Source organism: Podarcis liolepis (genome assembly GCF_965112155.1).
Source record: "Podarcis liolepis genome assembly, chromosome: 10".
NCBI classification, from domain to species: Eukaryota; Metazoa; Chordata; class Lepidosauria; order Squamata; family Lacertidae; genus Podarcis; species Podarcis liolepis.
Window position 1 is genome coordinate 6,249,815 of NC_139562.1, and position 14,887 is coordinate 6,264,701.

At 47.6% G+C, this 14,887-nt stretch overlaps 1 protein-coding gene across 2 annotated transcripts in view; it reads left to right on the forward strand.

Moving 5' to 3' along the window:
• Positions 1-6,886, forward strand: part of NET1 (neuroepithelial cell transforming 1) — a 63,868-nt gene extending 56,982 nt beyond the window's left edge. For both annotated transcript variants that reach the window (XM_083461241.1, XM_083461242.1), the window contains 5 exons: positions 451-527; positions 1,274-1,531; positions 2,386-2,556; positions 3,817-4,003; positions 4,786-6,886. In XM_083461241.1, the coding sequence (XP_083317367.1) occupies positions 451-527; positions 1,274-1,531; positions 2,386-2,556; positions 3,817-4,003; positions 4,786-5,195 (1,103 nt within the window). In that variant the 3' untranslated portion in view covers positions 5,196-6,886. The remainder of the gene's footprint in view (positions 1-450; positions 528-1,273; positions 1,532-2,385; positions 2,557-3,816; positions 4,004-4,785) is intronic.
• Positions 6,887-14,887: the final 8,001 nt, after the last annotated feature.

A 14,887-nucleotide genomic window follows, 5' to 3' on the forward strand; every position in this document is an offset into this window, starting at 1 on the left:
GCTAGGTTGGCAGGAGCAGGGACCAAGCAACGGGAGCTCACCCCATCGCGGGGATTTGAACCGCCGACCTTCTGATCGGCAAGTCCTAGGCTCTGTGGTTTAACCCACAGCGCCACCTGTGTCCAGTCAGGTTTTTACCTGACTGTAAATTGTCCGTGGCGAGGGCTGTTTCATACACCCACCAGCAAAGTGCCGCTGAGTGCCACTGCAGAGAGGGACTGGCCAGCTCCTCCAGCAAACCTCTTCTGCGATGTGCAGCAGGGTTTTTCTGCAGATCTAAAGCCACATGAGAAGAAGCCTTCTCCGTGGTGCAGAGGTGGAAGGCTTTGAACATCATCCCCAGCGCTCTGCACTTGCGTTGATTACTGTTTTAAATGTGAATTTAAAAAATATATGTGTATGTTGAGAAGAGTGTCCTGGTACTAATCCCCTTTTGTGTTTATCTTGCAGACTTTCTGGCCAGGCTGGGGGAAGCGACAAGGCCAGATGGGACAGTGGAGCAAATTGGACCCATTCTTGTGAAATGGGTGAGTATCCCTCAGATCTCTCTCCTTCTGTTCCTTACGGGAGATCAGCCATCCAAAATTCATGGGAACATTGGCTTTGGAAAGTCATGAGATCCTATAATTAAGCTGATGTGTGTTGCTCCGGATTTCATTTGCATAATGAACTTTTCAATCCGAATTGACTTGCATTTCTGTCTGGTTGCTTGCCAGTTAATTTGAGATGAGCAATGACAACAAACATCTGAGGCCTGCTTCTCACGTTATTCGCCTCCTCCCAGCCTCAATTAATCATCTACAACATGAGAATGATAGTAACCTAACTTACAGGGCTGTTGTGTAAGGGTTACTGAGATAACCTGTATGAAGTAACCTGGACACTTGAAATAAACCGTGCTAAAAGAAACTTTGTACACTGCAACTGTGAACAGGTATATTAGCACTCCAGGCTGAAAAAGTACGGTATATGATGGAGTTCATAAGTCCTCTCTTGAAGTTTTGCACTTTTGAAGATCTTCACAGGAGAGTAGACGGGCTTCACCTAACCAAAATTCAGCTATGAACTCCGGAGGAATTGGCTATGGAATGTGCCCCTTGATTTCTTCTTCCCCCTGCTATATTCTTCACAGTGGGAGCTGCATAATTGGAATTCCTCACATTCATAGAGAACACTGTAGTGCACCTAGCAGATTGCCTGACTCATTCAAGTGGGGAGGGGGCGGCAGTTCTGAAGCAGCAGTTTACAAATGCCCTTGCACCGTCTTTTCTAGCTACCAGGACTGAATGCGTACAAGGCCTATTGCAGCAACCAGTTGGCAGCTAAAGCCCTCCTGGACCAGAAGAAGCAAGACCGCCGGGTCCAGGACTTCCTGCAGCGTTGCCTTGAATCTCCTTTCAGCCGCAAGCTGGACCTCTGGAGCTTTCTGGATATCCCTCGGAGTCGCTTGGTCAAGTACCCTCTCCTCCTGAAGGAAATCCTGAGGCATACACCCAACGATCACCCCGACGTTCAGATTCTGGAAGAAGCAGTAAGTGCCTGGGGATTCTCTGCACGGAGCTTCTAATATACTATGATTGTAGAGTTGGAAGGGGACCCCAAGGGTCATCTAGTCCAGCCCCCCGCAATGCAGGAATCTCAGCTAAAGCATCCATGACATATGGCCATCCAACCTTTCCTTAAAACCCTCCGGTGAAGGAGAGTCCACCACCTTCTGAGTGAGTCTGTTCCACTGTCAAACAGCACTTACTGTCAGAAAGTTCTTCCTGATGTTTAATCGGAATCTTCTTTCCATAGTAAAGTACCTTTTTAAAACCAAGTCCCACCTTACAAACTGTCTCTTTCTTGCAATAATAAGTAAATGCAGTTTGTTGAAGGATGGATCAGATTAGGTGGAAATGGCCCCTCTGAATTAGGACTAGTTGACATTCTTTTAAATACGCCGTTAAATGTGGCAGGCCCAACACCAGGCACAAAAGCAAAGGGAGAGGTCTGATTCATGGGGTTCCAGCTACCAGGAAGTTCTCCTGCGCAAGTCCCATTGAAATGGGTTGGGAGCTTTGCAAGCACAAAGCCGTGCTCTTCCAAGGGCTTCTGCTCACCGCGGTGCAGTTTTGTAGGAAACTGCTTTGTGTGTTGTACTCCACTTGCCAGTTGGAGTTTCTACCCCAGCCCCAAAACGTCTTGGGCAGTCCTGCTTGGCTCAAGTAATTGAACATTCTGTTTCTGTTTTGTGTTGTGGTAATCGTCAGGGGTCCCTTTACTTGGTTGAGTAAGGCCCTGTCCCATGTATCTTCTCAATCCATTGCCTGTATTGAGGCCTGTGCTCTCACTGCCCGACTTCAGTTATCAAGCAGTATTAATTGGTGGACCCTTTGCTTTTAGATCTCCATAATCCAGGGAGTCCTCTCTGATATCAACTTGAAGAAAGGGGAGTCTGAATGTCAGTATTACATTGACAAGCTGGAGTACCTCGACGAGAAGCAGAGAGACCCACGAATTGAAACGAGCAAAGTGCTGCTTTGCCACGGGGAGCTGAAGAACAAGAACGGCCATGTAAGTACCTGATTTTACAGAGGTGATGCTACAGATGCTCCCATCCTGCAGCCACAACACCTGCCAAGGAACTGCAGAGTGAAGCGGCACCACCTTAAAGCAAAGGGTGGAATGGTCCAGAACTTGGCCTGTCTCAAATTCTTGATGGCGGTGCATCTTTTAACCCTCTAGAAATAAGTGCCCAGGACCTGCCACTTTTACCTCTCAATTTGTTCTCTCTTTTTTAAAAGAGAAGGCTATCTTGCTGTGACAGAATTGGCACCCCTTTCCCCCCACTTTCTTTCCAGACCTTGACTTTGGTGCCAGGTCATTAAAGAACCCATTAAGAGGCATCAGGCAACACTTAAGACACCGAAAGCAGGGCTGGCATCTGCCCAGGTTGCAGATGGTTGTGAAATAATTAGCATAAAGTTACTACAGAAAGCACGGCACGCATTTTGCTGGGGGGTCAAGAGGTATTTCCTGTGGGCTCCCAGTGATGTAATGCATCCCTTAGATTCTTCCAAGTATGTAATCTTTTGGGCTTGAAGAACACTGACGACAGCTTGGAGTCTAAAGCGGCTCTCTAAAAGCTTGGCCGGTGCTGCTTCTCAAAAATAGAAGCTGGAACCTGAAGGGGTTGCTTGGCCTTCCTCCCAGCTATGAGCAAAATGTCTTGTCATAGGTCAGCTCAACCTATTTTGTAGTCAAAACTATCTTGTGTCTCCCTGGCTGGCAGCCCTGCATCATTAGTGGATCTGGCAATGCGAGTCCTCTAGCGTTATCCTGGTTGTCTGCCTCTGGAGATCTGGTGCTTATATGGAGTTGTTCCGCTGACCCAGTTTGCTTGAGCATTTTCTCTGACTGCCAGCACAGTCTCCTGTGCCTTGGGCAGGTCTTTCAAGCAAGGGCCCCTTGGATCCTTTCAACTGGAGAAGTGCCTAATACCGTATTTTTTTGCTGTATAAGACGCACCAGACCACAAGACACACCTAGTTTTTGGAGGAGGAAAACAAGAAAAAAAATATTCTGAATCTCAGAAGCCAGAACAGCAAGAGGGATTGCTGCGCAGTGAAAGCAGTGATCCCTCTTGCTGTTCTGGCTTCTGTGATAGCTGTGCAGCCTGCATTCACTCCATAAGACAGATTTCCCCTTACTTTTTAAGAGGGAAAAAGTGAGTCTTATAAAGCAAAAAATACGGTAATTCTGCGTGTAGCATGTATATATATGTATTTTGTTCCAATTTAAGATCTTGACCAAAGCTTTTCCTCTCCCCTCCAGAAGCTCTACGTCTTCCTTTTCCAAGATATCTTGGTTCTAACTCGGCCTGTGACACGGAACGAGCGTCATTCTTACCAAGTGTACCGGCAGCCGATACCCGCTCAGGACCTGGTGCTCGAAGACTTGCAAGATGGCGACGTGAAAATGGGAGGATCCTTTCGAGGTGCCTTTGGCAATTCCGATAAAGGTATGAAGCAAATAGGCTCACATCCTTCGACAATTCTGTCCGAAGGCTGGCTTGTATGCAGCTGTCTTTGCTTTAATGGGAATTTGTCGGGATTAGTCTCCTTTCTCCTGGATTTTGGCATAAGCTTCCACACAAATCCAGATTGGGACTTGCCAGGCCCTGAAAAAATATCAGCATTGGTCCTGAATGTGACTCATGATTTGGATGTAGGTCAAACATTCGTGAAACCCTTTCAGCAAATGAAAACTGCGGGGGGCTGGGAGGGAGACTTTGGCTGACCCAGGAACATGTGTCAAAGTAGTCAGGCAAGCAAACCTCTATGACCATTGCTCAGTTAAAAAGGTAAAGGGACCCCTGACTGTTAAGTCCAGTCGCGGACGACTCTGGGGTTGCACACTCATCTCGCTTTACTGGCCGAGGGAGCCGGCGTTTGTCTGCAGACAGCTTCCGGGTCATGTGGCCAGCATGACTAAGCCGCTTCTGGCGAACCAGAGCAGCGCACGGAAACGCCTTTACCTTCCCGCCGGAGTGGTACCTATTTATCTACTTGCACTTGACATGCTTTCGAGCTGCTAGGTGGGCAGGAGCTGGGACCGAGCAACGGGAGCTCACCCTGTCGCGGGGATTCGAACCACCGACCTTCTGATCGGCAAGCCCTAGTCTCTGTGGTTTAGACCACAGCGCCACCCACATCCTTATTGCTCAGTTAACTCGTGTCAATCAGCATTCTTGAAGCTCCATTCTGATGACATCTCTCCTCCCCTTGTTTCCCCCCTCTGCAGCTAAGAACATCTTCCGGGTCCGCTTCCGAGACCCAGCTCCCGGCCAGTCCCACACGCTGCAGGCCAACGACATCTTCCACAAGCAGCAGTGGTTCAACTGCATCCGGGCGGCCATTGGGCCTTACCAGCTGAGCGCTGCCCCTTGCGAGCTCAAGGAGCTGCCGGAGCTCAGCGAAGAGGCAGAGGAGAACAACCCCTCTGTGCCCAGTGCCAAAATCAAGAGGAGGCCGTCCACCCTCTCCGGCAGCCTCCACATGGAGCTGGACGAGAACGGTGTGGAGTGCAGCTCAGTCACGGACATGGCGGCGGATGAGGCCAAGAACCCCAAGCCGTACCGGATGCACTCTGGGCTCCGGAGGACGAGGGAGAGAGCCCAACTCAGCGGCAAGCGGAAAGAGACACTCGTTTGAAGGGTTCGGAAGCCCTTCTCCCCCCTGTTTATTTATAAATAAAAAGTGTACATTTTCTTTCCTGTAATGTGAGGATGGTTACTCCTTCTGAATATCTGAATGTCTGTGGTCTTTTTGTTTGTGTTTTTGTTCTCCTTTGATGGCAGCTACTGGTTTTCAGCAAACACTGTTGAACGGGAGTCTGGTTCTGAAAAGCAAGGACTCTGATTTTTGGGGGTTACAAAGTGGGTTTTGAGAACGTTGCATCTGTGAGGAACGTTTTGGAGCAAGCTTCAGCTGTTGCCAAGGAGCTGTGAATTTTTGAGGCTTGATCTCCAAAGAAAATAGAGCAGACCCATCTTTAAAAGCGTGTTTTATTTCTCTCTCAGCAGTTCCACATGGAAAAATGCTCATTATTTAAAATTTGAGTTTTCTTTGGCTTGTGGAGTGATTCTGATTGATGCAGTTCCCCCTAGGCTGTTAAATCTGGTTCATTTCAGCCCTTACTGTAGAAGGAAGGTGGTCTGAGACCTGCAACCCACATTTCTCAGAGAAACAGACTCCAAAGTTCAACAGGTTTCCATTTTACTGACTGGAATTCTGTACTTAATTTTTGTTTGTTCGTTGTACATTCCTTGTGTGAATTGACATGACCTGCCAAGTATTTAATCTTGTTTTATTATTATTATTTTTACCTGAATACATTTGTAGAGAACTTTTGTACTTTGATTTCATTGTATTTCTCAACATCTGAATTGGCGTTTTTCTTCCTCTTTTTTTTTTTAAAGTACTTGATGGGTGTGTGTGTGAGAGAGAAGAGAGCATGTGTTGGTATGTTATGTATATTTAAAAGCCAGTTCAGGACTTTTCAAGTTGAAACAAAGCCATATGTTCTTGAGCCATTGGGAAAATGGGAGAACAGAGTTTTTTACCCCCATCCCCCAAAATGACCTGGGGTGCCTGTGCCTTTAAAACAGCTCTACTTCAGCAGAGGGAAGGTGCTGTGTAAGCAGAATTCTGTATTTCCTTTTAAAGGTACAGGAGAACCTAGGTGGTCCGCAAGTTTGGCAATCTTACGGGGAGGGAAGATTTGAGGTCCGTTTTGATGTAGCATTTTGGGTTGGCCACAGGCCCGCAGAGTGCCTTGTGTACTCCGAACTACTGAAAGCAGATCGCAGTGGACGCAGAAGGCTTAGGGAATGTCGCAGAAGGTTTAGGTAAAGAGGAGATTATACTACAGAGAGCACAAAAGGGACGAGGTCTTTAGAACGGGAGCATCAGAAAGGTGCATTGGGAAGCAATAGGAGGCACAGTGTATGTAGGCAAGACGTGGTAGGAGGTGGTGTTAGCGAGGAGAAGGAAGGAAACGGGTGAAGTCCTTACTTGCGGTTTTGAGGTCGTCCCCCCTGCTTAATTTCAAGGAAGGAGGGCAGTTTACCTTCGTGTAACGCAAATTAGCAGGAAGAAGCTTTGAGCGCTTCTAGTTATGCATCTGAAGCACTTCCAAAAATTAGCCGAGTTCGGCAAGTTTTCTTCTTCTTTTTGAGGGGGAATTTCTGGTGCAGAAGAACCATCAGGCTAGAAGCTAGAATGGGGATGAAATTCTGGAAACAAATGTAAATAATAAAACAACCAAAGCACAACGACTCTGTAAAAATGTGTGTGTTTTTGTACAGTGTTAAGTGTGGTGTACAATTAAAACTTCCTGCATATTTCCTTGTCTTTCATCTTTAATGTGAGAGTGGTTTGTCAGGCACATCAATCGCCAGCTCTCCAGGTGAAGCAGAAAAATATCACTGCCATCTTTTAACTCCAGCTGTGGTTCAGATACCTGGGTTCCTATCCCAATGGGAACATCTAACCCAAACCTGTTGGTGTGTATTGTACTATCCTTATCACTCTCATTTTTCCGAGAGGGTTCCTTTTCTGTATTTTGACAGTAAACACATAAGAGAAGCAAAATGGCACTTGACGTGAGCTCTGTCACACAGCTTTGAGGCTGCATCACCTGAAAACAGCACACATATTTATCTTGTGAAACATATTCCCTTACAGTAGGCCGGATTATCGGTCTCTTTACTGAGCCCATTGGCCTCTTGTGGGCCCAAGGTAGTAAAAGTTCATCTAGCTTGATGGTTTTAGTTCAAAAAATATCTCCATCCATAATTAAAAGTTGAGATGAGCTTGTTGCAAGCTATATGGGCTTTGCTGCTGGGAAATGAATCATAGAATTATAAGAGAATTATAAGGCAGGAATCTTTTGCCCAGCGTGAGTCTCGAACCCAGAGGCCTGAGATTAAGAGTCTCATGCTCTACCCGACTGAGTGATCTGGATGTGGCAGCAATGCTTGTTGACAGTAAGGGAATGTCTGCATTCATAGGAAGCTGACTTATGTGGAGTCAAACCAATAGTCCACCTTTGCAGTCCTACCTGAGGATTCTGGTAACTGTCTCGGGAACTTATACATGCAAAACATGAGTTCTACCATTGAACTACCACCCTTCCCCAATCCCCAGCACAATAAGAAGCTAGCATTGCATACACGAACAGCCAAGGGAACCTGGCTGTAAATATTTGCATTTTTAAAAATCCCTCTTGCTTGAAACTGATGGCATGACGCCTACATAATAACATTAAAGGTAAAAGTTAAGGGGACCCCTGACCATTGGGTCCAGTCGCGGACAACTCTGGGGTTGCGGCGCTCATCTCGCTTTATTGGCCAAGGGAGCTGGTGTACAGCTTCCGGGTCATGTGGCCAGCATGACTAAGCCGCTTCTGGCGAACCAGAGCAGCGCACGGAAACGCTGTTTACCTTCCCGCCAGAGCAGTACTTATTTATCTACTTGCACTTTGACGTGATTTCAAACTGCTAGGTTGACAGGAGCAGGGACTGAGCAACGGGAGCTCACCCCGGCGCGGGGATTCGAACCGCCGACCTTCTGATCGGCAAGTCCTAGGCTCTGTGGTTTAACCCACAGTGCCACCCGTGCACTGCATTACAAAGTTGTCTCTGTCAACTCCGCCATGTGGGAATCCCTTGTAGACTACTGCAATTGCCTGGAGACAGGCAGAAATGTTGTGCATCCACAGCAGTGACCAGAGGAAGAATGACTGCCGGGAGGAGGGCAGAGAGAAGAAACGCTCTGGTGCATCCGCAGCAGCACAACCGGACGTCTTCCTCTGCCCCAGCTGCAACAAAACATGTCTCTCCTGTATCAGTCTGCCCTGCTTCCTGACATCCCTAGAGCACGCCAGGTGGCTCAACCAATCTCGGAGTGATCTGGAGCTGTCAGCAGCATCCTTGCTGAAGCATGGTTTTGCCAAATAGGCCCGATTCAGTCTGGCTTCAGTAGGAGTAGAGCATCTAGATCAAGGGAAGTAATAGTGCCACTGTATTCTGCTCTGGTCAGACCTCACCTGGAGTACTGTGTCCAGTTCTGGGCACCACAATTCAAGAAGGACACTGACAAACTGGAACGTGTCCAGAGGAGGGCAACCAAAATGGTCAAAGGCCTGGAAACGATGCCTTATGAGGAACGGCTAAGGGAGCTGGGCATGTTTAGCCTGGAGAAGAGGAGGTTAAGGGGTGATATGATAGCCATGTTCAAATATATAAAAGGATGTCACATAGAGGAGGGAGAAAGGTTGTTTTCTGCTGCTCCAGAGAAGTGGACACGGAGCAATGGATCCAAACTACAAGAAAGAAGATTCCACCTAAACATTAGGAAGAACTTCCTGACAGTAAGAGCTGTTCGACAGTGGAATTTGCTGCCAAGGAGGGTGGTGGAGTCTCCTCCTTTGGAGGTCTTTAAGCAGAGGCTTGACAACCATATGTCAGGAGTGCTCTGATGGTGTTTCCTGCTTGCCAGGGGGTTGGACTCGATGGCCCTTGTGGTCTCTTCCAACTCTATGATTCTATGATTCTATGAATCCTGTACACAGCTCTCCCAACCACCCTTCACTGGAAAACTGGGCATGCAGTCCCTCCCAGTCCTTGACTCCATGCTGGTCTGGGCTGTCTGCACCAAGGGGAAGAGCAGGTCTCCTGGAGCAAGAAAAAGCTCCAGACTTCTCCATCCCCCAATCTTTTATACGTTCAGCTGAAATGAAAGCACACGAGGCTTTGCTTCTGTTCGAAAGTGCCCTCTGAACCCCAGAAAGCTCACGCGGTTATTCCCTCTGCCCAAGTTGTAATCGGCACGCTCTGTTCAAAGCAGCGTCTGGCTTTTGTGTCTCGCTGTGCGTGATGTGCTTTTGGAAAACATCTGGCCCAGAAACATTTTATTTAAAAGGGGGAGGGGGACACACAATTGAAGCCTAATTGTTTTCAGCTGCTGAGCTGCACGTCAGACGCCGAGCTGGTTTGTAATGAGGCTGCGGGTACCACTTGCGGCTCGTGTGCCGTTCCTCCTTGAAGCTGTGCAACAGCTTTTCCCCGATCTCCCTTTGCATCTCCCAGCTGCATCCTACCCTAACCCCACTCTGGTAACAGAGGGAAAATCCAGCACAAAACCACAGGTCACCCAACTAGAAATGATGGCTATTGTTCTCCCTCTCGTATAATGCTGGGGCTTGTGGACATGCCATGAAGCTGAATGCCTGAAGATTTGGGACAGATACAAGAAGGTCCTTCACGCAGCATGTAATAATAATAATAATAATAATAATAATAATAATAATAATAATAATAATAAAATTATTTATACCCCACCCTCCCCGGCCAGAGGACAGATCCTGAAACTGAGGCTCCAATACTTTGGCCACCTGATGAGAAGAGAAGACTCCCTGGGAAAAGCTGGGAAAGATGGAGGGCCCAAGGAGAAGGGGACGACAGAGGACGAGATGGTTGGACAGTGTTCTCGAAGCTACCAACATGAGTTTGACCAAACTGCGGGAGGCAGTGGAAGACAGGAGTGCCTGGCGTGCTCTGGTCCATGGGGTCACGAAGAGTTGGACACAACTAAACGACTAAACAACAACAACAAAAACCTAGTTTTAATATGTGCTTGGATGTGACTTGATTGCTTATTTGTGTCGTTTTTGCAAACTGCCCAGAGAGCTTTGTTGGGTGGGCAATGCTAAAACGCAGCCTTAGAATCAACATATATATTTAATTTATGCCTCTGAGCACTACTGCAGTTCCTAAGCTTCAGTCACTAAGAGGTTCCTCGCTCCACGACTTTAATCGTGCAAAACTGCAAACAACTGTTCGTTTACTGGTAAATAATTTGGGGTCCTAGGAATCCACTGGGGTGGCACTTGAACTCAGTTCTTCTGTTCATGATGGCGATGGCACTGAGTTCTAATCCCAACCCAGTGACTTCCACTCAAAAACCCCAAAATATCCAAGAATGGAATTGTTCCTCTATCATTATCGCAATTATATCATGTGCCAATGTATAAACGACATACCTGCTTGATGCTATTGTTTTTAAACAGGACACCACATACCAGCTGCATGAGGTCCTAGGGATAATTGAACTACATGCTAATTAATCACATGGCTAATTAAAGCACCTGACCAGTAGCCGCAAGCAATTCGTTGACTAACCCACGATTATTTATGACGTCTGCCTGTTTTCATCACCTGTCTTTCCTCTGCTCCCAAGTCCTCAATTCTCACCTTGCCCAGAAAATCAACAGCTAACCATCTCTCTCTCTTAGAGACCATCTGGGATGTTGGGATAATACTCTTGACCTACCCTGCGGGGATATAAGATGATTCATTCTCATGATAGAATGGCATCTTCATTGGGGACATCCAGTGAAGCTGAAGATTGGAAGATTCAAGACAGACAAAAAGAAAAAGAAAAAAAAACCAAGTCTTATTCACACAGCCATTTTCCATTTTAAACCTTCATTAATACACATATAAAGGGTGGCGCTGTGGGTTAAACCACAGAGCCTAGGACTTGCCAATCAGAAGATCGGCGGTTCGAATCCCCGCGAGGGGGTGAGCTCCCGTTGCTTGGTCCCTGCTCCTGCCAACCTAGCAGTTCGAAAGCACGTCAAAGTGCAAGTAGATAAATAGGAATCGCTCTGGCGGGAAGGTAAACGGCGTTTCCGTGCGCTGCTCTGGTTCTCCAGAAGCGGCTTAGTCATGCTGGCCACATGACCCGGAAGCTGTACGCCGACTCCCTCGACCAATAAGTCGAGATGAGCGCCGCAACCCCAGAGTCGTCCGTGACTGGACCTAATGGTCAGGGGTCCCTTTCCCTTTAATACACATACATTTTCCATTTCTGTGTCAATTAAATCTACTATACTTAATACGGGTTCCCTTCCAACTCTGCCATTCTAGGGTTCTTTGAAATGGCAAAGCCGGTCTTTGTCTTAAATCCAGGGCACAGGGGAGAAAGGTAGTGTGAGTTTCCCCAAACAAGGTGTAGTAGACAACTCAGAGTTGTTGTGGTTGGCATCCGTCTGTCTTGAGAGGCAATGGAGTGCACCTCTGGGGGTGAAGTCAAACCGCTGCATCAGTGACCTCCCGGGGGCGCAAGCCTGGGCAGCGTGTCTGGAGGTCCTGGGCTGCCCAGACGACAAGACCCCCCTCTCGACCTGGCTGACGTGGTCCAAAGGAAAGCAGAGCAAGACGTTTGGCACCAGCTTGGCTGCAGGAGTTGCTGGAAGGAGGCGTACAAGGCATCATCCTATCTTCTCAGGGACTCCAGATTTGTGTAGGCTTTACTCCTTAGGTTAGGCTGAGAGGCAATGGCTGGTGCAAGGTCACCCAGTGAGGTAAAGGTAAAGTCAGTGGCGACTCTGGGGTTGCGGTGCTCATCTCGTTTCAGGCTGAGGGAGCTGGCGTTTGTCCACAGACAGCTTTCCGGGTCATGTGGCCAGCAGGACTAAACCGCTTCTGGTGCAATGGAACACCGTGATGGAAACCAGAGCGCATGGAAAGGCCGTTTACCTTCCCGCCGCAGTGGAAACCTAGATAGCATCTTAAAAAGCGGAGACATCACCTTGCCGACAAAAGTCCATACTGTATAGTTAAAGCTATGGTTTTCCCAGTAGTGATGTATGGAAGTGAGAGCTGGACCATAAAGAAGGCTGATAATGCCTTATCTGATTGGCTTTCCTGGTAGTCTGGCCATTCCTTTGAGATGGTGATTTCCCAATTCCTGAGACAATGGGAAGGTTCCCTCACCCCCTCCCTCCTTGCAGAAAAAACATTTGGTCAGTCTGGGAGTCAAAATGGTTTCAGGACAGTCTTCCTGTGCTGCTCCAGACATGTGGTTTATATATTTATGTACGTGTTTGCTTGGTACATTTATGAACATTTATTACATATCCCAGACCTTAAAATTCTTATAACAGCTTGAATGAGCTTGACAGAGACCTCAGCGTCCTCGTCTCCAGCTACTTACTGGACACCGCACCAAAACGAAACGAAGAGCCTGAACCCGAAACCGAAGGCAAAGTGTGTTGGCAAGGGTCACATCCTGTTTAGAAGTGAGTCATCTTCGTCCTCCGAGTGCCTCGGAACAGCGAGAAAAGAAGTGAAACTGAACAACCCAGGCGCTGTGTGCGTGATATTTCTGCATCAAGGCTTCACAGGGAAATAAAGGCCGATTCCTCTTGGGTTGTCAGCGACACAGACAACGCCTTGGTTTTGTTTCTTGAAAAAGAGACCTCTGGAGAATTGCAAGCGCAGTTCAGGCTCAAAATACACTACGGAGAGAAATACTGTAGAACTGAGTAATAATGGAAAACAATAGCGCAGAGGCAGGGGGAATCCTGCTTGTATGTAAAGGCTTATATTGAGATCTTGAGCCACGGAAACTGATCCGGTGCCAGGATCCGTTCCAGGAACATGTGAAGTCCTGTTAAAGCAGGGAGTTACAGGCCCAGCTCTGCCACGAGGGTGAATGAGTCCACAGTGGTGTTTATCAGGAAGAGATCCATCACTGTTGCTTAAGCTGGGTGGAGAAACTATCAGAGGGTTGTGTTCGCTCCCAGGCAATTTCCCAGGGGCAAGAGGCGCTTAACACCTGTGCTGTGAAATCCCTGCTGTTCAAACTGTGGCGAAAGACGCAGCTGCCCAAGCTGATTTGAAAGTTGGCAACCTTAGCCTGAACCTGGCTGATCCTCAGGAGTTGCTGATCTGAAACCTGTTAACGGAGAAATCTGAGGGCTCCCTTGGACAAAAAACGAGGACACCAGCCAGGAATCCCAGAGCAAAACAGCAGCCAGTAGTCTTGGTCTTTATTGAAGACTGTCGCAACAGGACTCCCACCTGCCACAAGGTGGAACAAGATGGAAGCCCCAAACAAAAGAGAACCCAAACTTTTATTAGCTGCTAATCCCCATGTTACACCCCCCAAACTACATCACTAATATGTCATAGTTGCATCATGAAAGGGGAGGTCTGGTGGCCGTAATCTGAGCATCCTGGACCCTGCCCCATGGTTCCCCTTGCCCTCCACCAAACACCCATCCAGTGTAACAAAAAAGATACTTACATTTCCCTGTTTCCCAGCCAAGTTAATCACACCCTTTTGTCTTCATCTGGGTTTGTTCTTTCTGGAATGGCTATCTGTCTGGCACTCAGGTATCAGGATGCCAGGGATTATCACTCAGGCAGAGGGGCTGCTGAGTAGCTGAGCTCACATGTCTATCTGAATTTCTGACGTTTCCCCAGTGAGCCAGTACATAGTTACATTTATCAGTGAATTCTTACATTTGGTATTGCAGCAAAGGCCCTTTGAATAGATAGGAAGAAACTGTGATGAAGTGTTTTGTGGGGACAAATCACAAAAGCCACAAAAGTGATTGTGCTGATTTTGGTAGTGGGCTGCATGTGCATGATATCTGCTGGAGGGGCAACACACCCCAACCTATACATAAATTCCTGCAACAAACCCTTTGCAGCTTGCTTCAGAGATTTGCTCCCAGGTGGAGGGGTTGGGAAAGCAAGCAGACAAACAAACAAAACACTGCGTCACAGGGGGGTCTCAGCCCCTGGAAATTTCCACACAGCCCAAAGCGTTTTCCCGTGTAATGGAGGGGTGGAGTGCTGGAATCATATGGTGTGAAGCTGCTTTGTTTTCCTTCGGATGTCCTCCTTGCCTCTTCCCCTCTTGACGGAGCAGCTCTCTTGCTTTGGGAAAACAGAATGTTTAAGTCATCAGAAGAGTAGCAGACAATGGGGGGGGGGGCGGGTTCCCATGTGAAATAAAAAGAAATAAGGTATTATATATATAATAAATGTACCAAGCAAACATCTACATAAATATATAAACCACATGTCTGAAGCAGCACAGGAAAACAGCCCTGGAACCGTTTTTGACTCCCAAACTGACCAAATGTTTGCAAAGTCAAATGGAAAAGCCTCCCCATTGTCTTTTCCTTCACAAATCCTGTCTTAAGGGTATGTCTGTGTATGAATAGGGTGAGCCTATGACGTTTTCGTGCGCTGCTCTGGTTCACCAGGAGCGGCTTAGTCATGCTGGCCACATGACCCGGAAGCTGTACGCCGGTTCCCTTCTCCAATAAAGCGAGATGAGCGCCGCAACCCCAGAGTCAGCCACAACTGGACCTAATGGTCAGGGGTCCCTTTACCTTTATGACCTGGCCCAGGAACTAAGTATTCATCATTACAAAAGACTGGCCAGGCTCCACAGGGTATCCAATCAAGTAAGCATTAACAGGTAACTTGCCAGACAAGAGATAAACAACCCACTCAGATTTCTGCTGTAGACCACCTTTT